The sequence below is a fragment of the Betta splendens genome, chromosome 1 (genome assembly GCF_900634795.4).
Source record: "Betta splendens chromosome 1, fBetSpl5.4, whole genome shotgun sequence".
NCBI classification, from domain to species: Eukaryota; Metazoa; Chordata; class Actinopteri; order Anabantiformes; family Osphronemidae; genus Betta; species Betta splendens.
Genome location: NC_040881.3, coordinates 2974847 through 2986965, shown reverse-complemented (window position 1 = coordinate 2986965; position 12119 = coordinate 2974847). Strand labels below are relative to the sequence as shown.

Below are 12119 nucleotides of genomic sequence, written 5' to 3'. Positions count from 1 at the left end.
CTCCAACGAGTAAGGCAAGTCCTAAGAAGCCAGCTCAATGGCAAGAACAAATCCCAGGCAATAAACAGCTACGCCCTGCCAGTGATCAGATACCCTGCGGGAATAATAAGGTGGCCAAAGGAAGAGATACAGACCACAGATGTTAAGACACGAAAGCTCCTCACCATGCATGAAGGGTTCCACCCCAAATCCAGCACCCTGAGACTGTACGCTAGCCGCAACGAAGGAGGCCGAGGACTAGTGAGCGTGAGAGCCACTATCCAGGATGAAACATCCAAGATCCATAAGTACATCAAGGATAAGGCCCCGACAGATGACGTGCTGAGTGAATGTCTCAGGCAGTGGAGCACAGAGGATGAGATGCTGGAAGAGGGACCATCATGGGAGGACAAGCCCTTGCACTGGATGTACCACCGGAACATAACTGAAGTGGCTGATCTCAACAAATCCTACCAATAGCTTGAAAGGGCTGGGCTGAAGGACACCACAGAGGCACTCATCCTGGCCGCACAGGAGCAGGCCCTGAGCACCAGAGCCATAGATCTACCACACCAGACAAGACCCAAGGTGTAGACTGCGCAAAGAGGCCCCTGAGACGATCCAGCACATAACTGCAGGGTGTAAGATGCTGGCAGGGAAAGCATACATGGAACGCCATAACCAAGTGGCTGGCATAGTATACAGGAACATCTGTGCGGAGTATGGACTGGAAACCCCAAGGTCAAAGTGGGAAACACCTCCCAAGGTGGTAGAGAACGAGCGAGCCAAGATCCTGTGGGACTTCCAGATACAGACAGACAGAATGGTAATGGCGAACCAACCAGACATTGTGGTGTTGGATAAAGAGAAGAGGAAAGCCGTAGTGGTGGATGTGGCAATACCAAGCGATGGCAACATCAGGAAAAAGGAACATGAGAAACTAGAGAAATACCAAGGGCTCAGAGAAGAACTGGAGAAGGCTTGGAAGGTGAAGGCCACAGTGGTGCCTGTGGTGATTGGAGCACTGGGGGCTTTGACCCCCAAACTGGAGGAGTGGCTACGACAGATCCCTGGAAAAACATCCGACATCTCAGTCCAGAAAAGTGCAGTCCTAGGAACAGCAAGGATACTGCGCAGAACCTTCAAGCTCCCTGGCCTCTGGTAGAGGACCCGAGCTTGGAAAGTGGATGAGACCACCCGCGGAGGGTGAGAATAGAGTGTTTATAATATATATACGTGTATGAGTAAAAAAAATTGAATCAGCCAGATCAGATAGTTAAAGATAAGATAAATTAGATAATTGTTCGGACAACTGTTGCAGTTAAGAACTTAATGCAGCAGTTCTTTTTTGTTATTGACTGACTGATGCAAAGAAAAAAACCCTGCTGGATGTAGATTTTAGACCAATATGTGTAATGTTCTGTGTATTACTGTCCATTTGGGGTCAGACTGCACTCAGGACAGCGTTTACTGATTATGATGCTGCAGATAGATTTATGAATGAAAAGTGGCTTAAATGACATGTGATTTAAAGAAACGTTTGCAACAAACAGGATTGTTCTAAACCTGAAGAAGGTAATTTATGGTCGCCATAGCAGACAGTGGAGGACTTTAAGAACAGGGAAGTGGTAATTGGAAGTGTGATGTGGGTGGTGTTCAGGGCCTGAGGCTGCTCCAGCGTTTTGTGATGCGTCATTGCTTATACAGTATCTGTGTTAATGTGGGCATCATTACCTGTGGTTTCAGACGGGAACAAGCCGAAGGTAAGATGAGGGAAGAAAAAGGGCCTCTGTGAACCAGGGGTACAGGGGTGGTGACATCCCGAAGGCTCTACTTGTGGACTTATTCATACTTTTATTAGCACCGCTTTGATAAAACAGTTTTGGGTATTATTTAATATGATTTAAGGTGTGAGAATGTATGAATGTCTGTAAACTTACACAAGCTGCTGCTTTTAGTTAATCTCTAAAATCGTATGTCTGGATTTTACCTTTAGATTTGATTGAAAAATGGATAATCCTGATAACTGGAATAATTTATAGGCTGTAGGTTCTAGTTGGCGTTTCCAACGGTAATCACGGGGAAACACAAGGTGAAGGTAAGCTGTTTGATTGCTTCCTTGTTTTGTTCCTGTTCTTTAAACCTAATTCAAAAAAATCTTCACACGTAGATTCACAGCAGAAGATCACACCATGTACTTAAATCCATGGTAAACAAAAGTGAGCAACGTTTCCGTTACTCATGATGTATGTGCTAAGGAGTGGTTTTAGGTTTAGAATTCCTTTAGCGAGCCGTGCCTCCAATTTAAGCATGTGTTACAGACACTAGCACAGTATGATACATCATAAAAGAATGATGCAACCAGTATCTGACCACATAATGAAGTGTTTTAGAATTTAGCATTTAACATCAATCAGTGTCAAGCAACAGCATAAAAAGGAGAGAATCTGTGGCCGCTTATAATAAGATGTAAGACATCAGGATGTGCAGTGTGGTACAGGCACCTACAGTATAGGACATTTCCCCATCAAATACTAGAACAACTCCCACTAAATAAACCCAGGTGAACATATTTGCAGTGTAGCAGCTCTGCTGGTAGCTGTAATAAAGTGTAAACATGCACTGCAAACGGCTTAAGTCTATAGGCGTTCTACTAGTCAGAGCACCTGATATTTGAGTCTTACTTGCATTTCATAGTTGAATACTTATTTTGTTTCCAGAAGAAGATCTGGACAGGACAGGACTGGACACTCAGCAGAACTAAACTTTGTGAAGTACCTTGAGATGACGTTTAGTCATCGCTCCTCTTTCTTGTTTCCATCCTTCTGCTTCGTCTCTGTCCAAACCATGCTGGTTTGTTTGCTGGCCTGAGTCTGAGTCACGTAAGATCTCAACGCAAGAGGTGGTGGTTTGGTGTGTGTCTGCTTCACTCTGGCATACAGGCACAGGCATGCCGCTTACACACAGGCACTTAGAGACACACAGACAAGATAGTTAGGTCGCCTCTTTGAAATAACAGCAGAAGTGTGGAGGCTGCAGATAGATTTATGAATAAAGGAGTAAAATTTCAACCAAAATATCAATTTTTTTGTGTTTTTTGGGTATTGATCTATATCAATACTAGCGTTGGTATTGATATTATCGATATTAGGGGTTGGTAACATAAGGACTGTATGTATTGTATGTGGGTGAAAAGTTGGGTTTATTTATTTTCTCTGTACCAAGTTAAAATTAAATAATGCAAAAAAATAGCTCACCTTTTAGTAAAAATACACGTCATACACACTACACAATGTGTCATAGCATCATGCTATAGTGCTACAGTAGTCCACTTTTTGTTGTCTTGTTTTATTGGAGGACGGATGGTTGGGTTTGTGGTTGGGTCTATGTTCTTACATGGTTTTATATTGGGGGTATTGGGTGTAATGTAATTTAAAGCCGCTGAAACCAAATAAATCAATGAGGCAAAAAAAAAAAACTCAAAAAACTAAATTTAAATATAAATAAGCACAAGAAAAAAATAAAGACAGATTGTTCACCAAAAGGGGTGAGACAACACCCGAGATCAGAATGGGCCACTGTGCGTCGACGCTGTCCACCCCGAAAGAACCAGGGGCAAACACCCCCCCCCAGTGGGTGGGTCGGCCTGAGAGAGTGGAGCCCGAGGACCCACGGGCCGTAGGGAGCCCACCAGGAGATGCCCCTGGGCATAGAGAGGGGCCCTCCCCCAGTTCGCCATCCTCACAAGAGCGATCACATCTGGCCCACAACATGAGGCTGGTAATTGGTGCCCTCTTGCCACAGGCCCAAGCAGTAAACAGAGGGCAGCTAGGGCAGATAGCGCCTCAGCCCAGCAGGGGCAGCGTCCCAGGGGTTAAACACCCCTCAGGGCACAAGCAGGCACCCCCAGAGGAACCCCCCCGGGACACAGGGCACCCAGGTCTCCACCCTCCTTCATTACCCAGCGCAAGACACATGTCAACCCTTTTTGGATCCAAAAGTGTTGACTGTCACTTTGACCTCCACAAGAGTTGGGAGTTAATGAAATGCAGGCTACGATTGCCTTCACCCTGTCCATACAGGTACATGTATGTTGACTTAAAGGAATACTTCACCAATTCAATGGGGGGTTGTCGAGTAAAAAAATGTCGAGTAATATTTGAGAATAAAGGGACACTCAGCTTCCTCCGTAATTTCTATGCATGATTCATTCCATTGCATGGAGTCACCAGGTCATTTGAAGATGACATAAAACACGTCATTCTCAACTGCCCTGGTGACTTTCCGTGGGCTCACAGACTACAACTAGTGCGTCCTGGTTTTCTCTGAATATAACGCAGCGCTGTAATGCATCTACTGTACCGCTGCCGGTTTCTCTTGGATGAAGTTGCAGATTTCGCTGCTGACGGGATCGTGCGTGTTATAGATCATTAGTTTTGTGCTGCATATAAACAAAGCAGCATTCAAAAAGGACAAACCAGAAAAAATGAGTACTCAGAAAGTAATATATTTGACCGTTTATTGTTTTAGCTTGCGCTGTGAAGTTTGAGTAAAGTTAGGATCTGCTGCTGCTTGTGTTTTGGACTGTAAGGAGTAGCGCTAGCTTACATTGCTAACGTTAGCCTGTGCATTAGCCTGGCTGGCAGCAACTCTAATACTAGTAAAATAATTAATTTCATCCTTTGTAGGTAATATCGGACAAGACAACTGAAACTGAATTAAGACCTGATTTCCCAGCTGGCAACACAAGGATTCTCAGCAGTTCACAGCCCAGGGCTTAGACTGTCTAGACACCCACAGATAGATTTGCCTGAAGGAAAACTTGACCAAAACGATGTTGGGTAGTATTTAAGAATGAAGGCTAACCCTAACCCTCCCTGTTATCTATGCAGAGAAATTATCATTCATTCTTCCTCCAGCATACCCTGGCAGATTATTTGCCATGGACTCACAAACTAAACCTAGTGCTTCCAGGTTTCCTCTGTACCTACCTCAGAAATGGTCGGGTTGTGAGGGGGAGGGGCGGGGCCAGGTGGAGAGGGGGCGGAGCCAGACTGCTGGAGTGCAACTGCTCTGTCTGCCATTGTTTTTCCCTATATACACCTACACCACAAGACTGACTGTCTGCAGTTCTGCTGTTTCCAGGTGTGATAGAGGCAATAAATGATGCAAATAAAGGCCTTGTGCTGACTCTGAGGTGGTGTTTCAGGGCCGGGCAGGTCTCCACACAGAGCTGCTTTTTTTGCATAGAGGGCTTCAGGGACACTTTCCTTTTCTCACTAGTGTTGTGCTTTATCCGTGCAGGCTCAGACAGGAACCGTCTACTTTGATTTAATGTCTTTACTGTGAAGGTTCACTTTACGTGTGCTTTTTTCCCCTGCCGAACTTGACCTCTGTGTTTCCCCTGCTAGTCTTAAAATGCTGTTTATTAAATACTTCTCATCCCAAAATTCAGTTTATTCATGCTGCAAAATAGCGTAAAGCCTAATGATTGAGCATGCAAATACACAACTATAACAATAATTTACATCAAAATAAAATCACTTGATAAATGTTATTGTAAAAGAATATTGTGAGGATGGTTTGATTGATTGACACATTACTCATGTCATAAACATGACCCGGATGACTGAGGATCTCTGCAGACCTTTTAAATTCTGTGTTGCTTTTATGTAACAGCAGGCATCTCTTTTCTGTACAGCTTTAATGGAGAACAAAAGGAAACGATGCATCTTCATCAGCTTCATAGGAGTAATGCTCTTCCTCTTTGTCAGCTTTTACAATAAATTAATCAGCCCTAATGGTTCCAGTCAACCAGTAATGGTATCACCACAATCAAAACTAGACCAGTGGGAGGATCCTGGCCCGTATCATGTGGCCTATCCAAGAAACTACAGATTCATTATGGATGATACAGCAACATGCAGGAACAGGACTCCTTTTCTGCTCTTGATGGTCCCAGTTGCACCCAGTGACGTGGAGGCACGGGACACCATCCGGAAGACATGGGGCAGTGAGAAGTCGGTTCTGGGCCAGACGGTTGAAACCCTCTTCATCCTGGGCCTGCCAGGAGGACCTGATCACGAGCAGCAGCAAGAGAAGCTCCATCAGGAGAACCTGCAGCACCGTGACCTGATCCAAGGCAGGTTCCAGGACACCTACCGCAATCTGACCATCAAGACCATGCTCACGCTGGAGTGGCTCTCCCTTTACTGCACCAAGGCTTCCTATTACATGAAGATTGATTCTGATATGTTACTGCATGTCCCCAATTTGGTCAAGTTGCTGCTGGATCCTAAAACACCCAAACAAAAGTACATGTCAGGCCTTGTGTGGTGGCACAGCCCAGTTATAAGGAACCCTTTTAACAGGTTCTATATGCCAGCACGTGTGTTTGCTGAGCCAGAGTACCCTCCTTACCCCCTGGGCATGGCCTATGTCATGTCCCTGGATCTGCCCGCGAAGCTTCTGCAAATGTCCTCTCAGATTAAACCCATCTACATTGAGGATGCGTATCTGGGCATGTGCCTACAGCGCCTGGGCCTCGCTCCCACCGATCCTCCTGAGGACACCATGTTTTTAGTCCTCCCCAAACACCCACTGAGCAACTGCCGCCTTTCCAAAGTGATCGCCGTGACGACGGAGAGCAGGCAGCAGATGATGAGTTACTGGCAAAAGAGCAAGCGACTGGAAGCTGAATGCTGAAGTGTTTGATCAGGTGTTTACAATGTGTTTACAATGGTCCTGTAATGAACCCAGACAGACAAACGATGGGTTACAGGAGGAGCGAGCTGTTGATCACTACTGGCCTCAGATACTCTTCCCAACCAATCAGAGCATTTGGGGGCGGGGCCTAAGACTTCTAGCACACACTGAACTGGACCCAAATAGAATAAAAGGTGTATTATGTGGACATTATCAATTTAAATCTTATCTGAATGGCAAAGTTAATGGAAACAAAGCATTAACTGTGAATCTGAATTAGCTGAATCACCGTAGTACTTTGATGGATGCCAGTAAATCACCCAGCGGAGGAAAACTTGGGCAGACTGCATTGGATGCAGCGTGTGGGAGAAGTATAAACAGAAGCAGGGCAAGCTGCTGTGTGATACACTACTTATGAATTAGTAACTAACTATGCTTCTCATATTTATGCGTAATCTCTGAAAAGACATGCAGGTAACGTATTTGGGCGGTGATTTTAATCGCTAGTACAAATATAAAAGAATAAATAAAAATATGGAAGATGTTTGTAGAATTTTGTACAATCTTACTCAGCTGTCATTGTATGCATCACTTCATGTGATAGACTTGAAACCTCCCCAGTCCAGCAGCGCTGGAGTTCTGCTCTTCTCTCACAATGTATTGATCCTGACGACCAGAAGAGGGCAGGCCGACGCCACAGTGAACCTGCACCCAACCTACAGACATGTAGGAACTATTTATTTGGCTTCGTTTAGCATTTGTCGGTTGCTTCCACGCTGAGGACTGGTGAATGATGGAAATATAATGAAGCCGGGAGTTCAGCAACATTCACATGGTCCATGGAAGTGAAGTTACCTTACTTTTACGTTTTTATATGAATAACATGTTTTTTTTAAACGTTCTCAAGAACAAGCTCATTAGAGGACAGCTCACGTTGCCTGCGTTATCGACAAAGGCCAGACTGAGATGGTTTGATGCATGGATGTGCTGACAGAGGACATGAGGTTGGCTGCTGTGAGTGCAGAGCATGTCCAGGATAGAGACAGGACAAAGGATGATTCGCTGAGACCCCTGATGGGAAAAGCCCAAAGAGAAGTAGCTTATGTCCTCAGTGTGATGCTTATGGCTGACACAAGCTGTACATATACAACCACTGCTTCGGTAGCAACCGATCAGTCAAATACTACAAATACTACTTCCCCAGTGTCGTACTTGTAGCCCGTTTGCTTTCCGCTCTTTTTGACTCCACAGTCTTATCGTCTCCTGTGTGTTGTCGTTCCTCTCCAGCTGTATATGATCTGTTCTCCCTCCCCCAGATAAGGGAGGATCCCAAAGTCAAAGGCCTTGCTCTTCCTTTTCCCTCTGACTGTAGCCTGCATGAATCAGACACATGCTGAAAACCCAAACCCTGGATCCACACTCCCTTCCAGCCGTCAAGGATCCGACACAGTGGAGTGGATGGTATTAGCACCTAAATCATCTGTGGCTCTGCCCACTGTACAGGAAGATCAGTTTCAGAGAATTCTGTTATACATGTGCTCAGTACATCTGCACGTCCTTCATAACACACACACACACACACACACACACACACACACACACACACACACACACACACACACAGACACACACAGACACACACACACACACACACACACACACACACACACACACACACACACACACACACACACACACACACACACACACACACACACACACACACACCATGAACAGAGCATTTAGGTGAAAGAAGGCCAGACTCTAGTGATTTAAAGGTAGCAGACGGAGTGAGGCTAAAGGCCAAGCTCTGGCTCTTATAAAATATGTCTCCATTCACCAGCCCATAAATAATCACGCTGCCACACAGTGACTAGAGGGAAGCTGCAAAGGACAGACGGAGGAAGAAAGAGCAGACGACGTGTTTGGAGGAGTTGGGAGGGGGAAAAAGAAGCCAAGTGACGAGAGAAAGAAGACAGGTGTGGAAAAGGAAAGAAACACAGAGGTCCTGCTGGTGCCACGTCTGGGTCCAGTTATGAATCTGCTGGGAAACACCAGATGACAGCCTTACAGGATAGGTGTTGAGTTGGATGATGATTGTTCTTATTTTAAGCATTAGTTATAATGAACAGAACCATATATGCTGTTACTTTATCACCTTAAAGGGAGATCTTAATACCACGCTGAGTCTTCTCTGCCTGTTTCCTGAAGTGCTCCTGACCACGTGGACCCCTGCTGTTCAGGGTCACTCCATGGGGCTGTGAGAACCACCAGCAGCCTGGCCATCACACAGACACAGACCAACGCTGACCCCAGCGGGCGCATGGTGGCACACATGGACCCGTCCTGCTGCTCTCTGCAAAGCAAACACAGGCGTCTCTGCTACAGACACCTGAACAGGTGTGAACAAGCTGCCACCTGCTGGTAGAAAGGCGACGTTAGCGCTCGCTGCTTAGCAGAGTCTCTGACTCGTGACTCAAAGGAAACGCTGTGAGAAACGCCTTCACATCTGTTTGTGGTCCACACGCCGAGGTTGAAGGCCATGTGAAAACAAAACGGCAGTGACGGGGCAACGAGCGTAGAACATGTTCCCATGGCTGCGTCGGCCGCCTCCTTCCCCCCGCTTCATCTCACCCATGTCCACGATTAAAGCTCACCCTCTTTTTACTCTCTTCCCTTCACTTTCCCTTCATTTGTCACGTGTTTTGTCTTAACTCTTCCTCTTTTTACTGCATTTCTCACTTCTTCTTTTATTTCTTATAGGCACAAGATGTTTTACAACTACAGTCTTTGAACGCAGCAAAAAGAACAAAACAAAGAATGACAGGATCAGAGTTCTCACCCTGTGAATAGTGTGTGGAGCCTTTTTGGTCTGAGTAGTGTATTGAATCAGGCCTTCACCTTCACGCACATCATTTACTCTGACAAATAACTCTTATTTGAGCTCCCCTGTAGTTGTTTTGTCTGGAGTCAAACAGAAATGAAGCAGAGTCCCAGTTACGCTTGTTCAGAATCCCAACGCTGTGACCTGAAGTGCTCCTGCTGACCTGGTGCATGTGTGCTACAGGTGGCAACTTCATCATCGGTGGTGGAGGAACCTTCTATTAATAAACCAGAGAGGCTGAGTCACGCGCAGACGAAAGACGACACGATCACAAGGATGAAGAAGGAAAACGCAGAAGCAGAGTCTGACGGCGCGAGCAGGTACCGGAGCGGCGTGGAGGGGAACATGGATGCTGCGCCGCTCGGCTCCGGCCCAAACGCTGAGTCTGAGGGCGGCACCGATCCCAGACCTGAGTGCCTCCTTCTGCTCTGCAGCAGTGATTAGTGTAACAGGCTGTAAATGCTGCATAGCATCCAAACACACAGTCAGTGAAAGCACCTGCTGTGGAGGAGTCACACCGTCTCACTGTTTGTCCTCCAGCCTTACTCACGTTCCTGTAAACACAAGTGGAGGAGTTGGGAGGAACCTTGACAAGCAAAGCTGGAGTGGCTTCCGCTGAGTGAGGCGTCTGAAGGGTCAACCCTCCCCAGCCCCGGCCGTGTGAATGAGCCCCCCCCGTGCTCACGCTGCAGGAGCCTCGCGCTGACAAACTCTAGTTCAGTGCTGCTTGTGGAACGCTGCTGTCATTGACTTTTAGTTTGTCCAGACAACCTGCACTGCCTGGTTAAACCAACACCATCACCATCAAACTCTGTGCCGATGAATCCGTTCCCACGTGAAAATCCCACTTTGGGGTCTGCGCAGATCAAACAGTCGTGTGGGGATCAGGGTCTTGTGTTTGTTTTCTCGCTCCGCTGTCAGAGTCTCTTCCTCTTTCTCAACCTTTAAACAACACAAAGGCAAACACATGAAGCAGCTGTGTGAGCTGTGGCTCCAGCTGAGCTTGGAGCCAGTTCAGGCTCCTGATACGAGCTACTGTACACGGATCCGTGCATCAACTGTGATCTATCCTCCTGTTCAGGAATAGTGATTTAAAGCCCACGGGGATTTAACAGGAGGTGCTCTTATTTGTGAGGAGGCAGCAGGAGGAGGAGCAGCCCGGCTCCTCCTCCTGGAGGGAGCTGTGGGATCAGCATCATCAGCTACAGTCGTCCTCACAGCTTAGAATGAGCTCAAACCACAACGCAGACGTCTCCAAGCATCAGAAACTCGCCCCTGCAGCTGTTGTTGCTCTTTGCACCGGTGCTGCTCTGTATATTTATGCCTTGACATGACTTTCATTGTTGACATTGTTGACTATGTCAACAATTTTTTTGTTTCCTTGTAGATAGAAAAGTCTTATTTTTCACGTCTAGAAGTTAAGTGTTTTGCTTTTAAATGTATTTTTTACGTTTTATTATTTTATTTCTTATTTAAAATCATAGGTAACTTCCTGAGACGTGACCTGCTTTGTAAGTGTGAGTCATGTGGATGGACACACTTTTGCATGTCATGGTTTGTCTGACTGTTTATGTGTGAAGTGGACAGTACAGCTGCAGGTGTGATTCAAATGCCACTCATGTTCATATGTAGCGTTTGCTTTTCCTCTGCAGGTGAATTATCGCGTCTGCGTGTGACTGGCACCAGCACAGGTGCTTCACACTCAGCTCAGCGATGTTGTCGGGCCGTGGGCTTGTGATGGCGATTAGAGCTTCAGGTTTCACCGTGTTACTGTTCATGCAGCAGAACTCGACCTTTGGGTTTAGTGTCTCTGTGCTCAGCTCGTTCACAGCTCGGGTGACAAATAGAAGTACCTGCTTGTTGGTGGTCCTGCAGAAACTTTCCCAAGCCTAAGTATAAATACACGGCTTAAAATGGAAATACGAAAAGACAGAGTTATGCGTTAATGCAAATATACGCTGTAGGTGGAGCTCATCAGTCAGTGTGAAGATAGTAGTTAATATAAATACATGATAATTTGTAATAAATATTAAATTAACTCAGCTTTATTTTTGCTTCTAATCACATAATACTTGTCAAATGCAATTTTTCTGCAGTTGCTAAGAAGTTTCATCCTCTGCTTGAATCACATCCCAGGAATAATCGCTTTGACGTCTTTAAGCAGTAAGTCGTCTGTTTAAACAATGCACTGCCCTCAAGTGGCTGGAAATTAAAGGATCTATGTTTTATTACGTTAAATGACAAATTAAAATCTTAGAGTCAACTACAGAAGAAGAATGTGAAACAAGAGATCGTCTTTAATCCATCAGTAACATTTCAAGTCGTCCCGTCTTTACAGGTCAGGCTGTTTTATTGCTCTTCTGCTGTTTCATAAATCATATTTACAAGATTAGAAACTAAAGTAGTAACTAATAAACAGTGCGCCGCGTTGTGCGCCACTTCCTGTTCACTCTTCGAGAACGGGAATAAGCTTTTTCCTGGCGTGGATGTGTTTTGCAGGTGCAGCCTGGCCCGGGCACGCGCACTGCCGCGCGCTCCCGCCTCGCGCGGC

General features: G+C 46.0%; 1 protein-coding gene across 1 annotated transcript; it reads left to right on the top strand.

The window, feature by feature from the left end:
* Positions 1 to 1709: 1709 nt before the first annotated feature.
* LOC114862444 (beta-1,3-galactosyltransferase 5-like) lies at positions 1710 to 7228 on the top strand. Its single transcript, XM_029162745.3, has 2 exons — positions 1710 to 1742; positions 5681 to 7228. The coding sequence occupies exon 2, from the start codon at positions 5686 to 5688 to the stop codon at positions 6682 to 6684; it is 999 nt and encodes a 332-aa protein (XP_029018578.1). The 5' UTR covers positions 1710 to 1742; positions 5681 to 5685; the 3' UTR covers positions 6685 to 7228.
* Positions 7229 to 12119: the final 4891 nt, after the last annotated feature.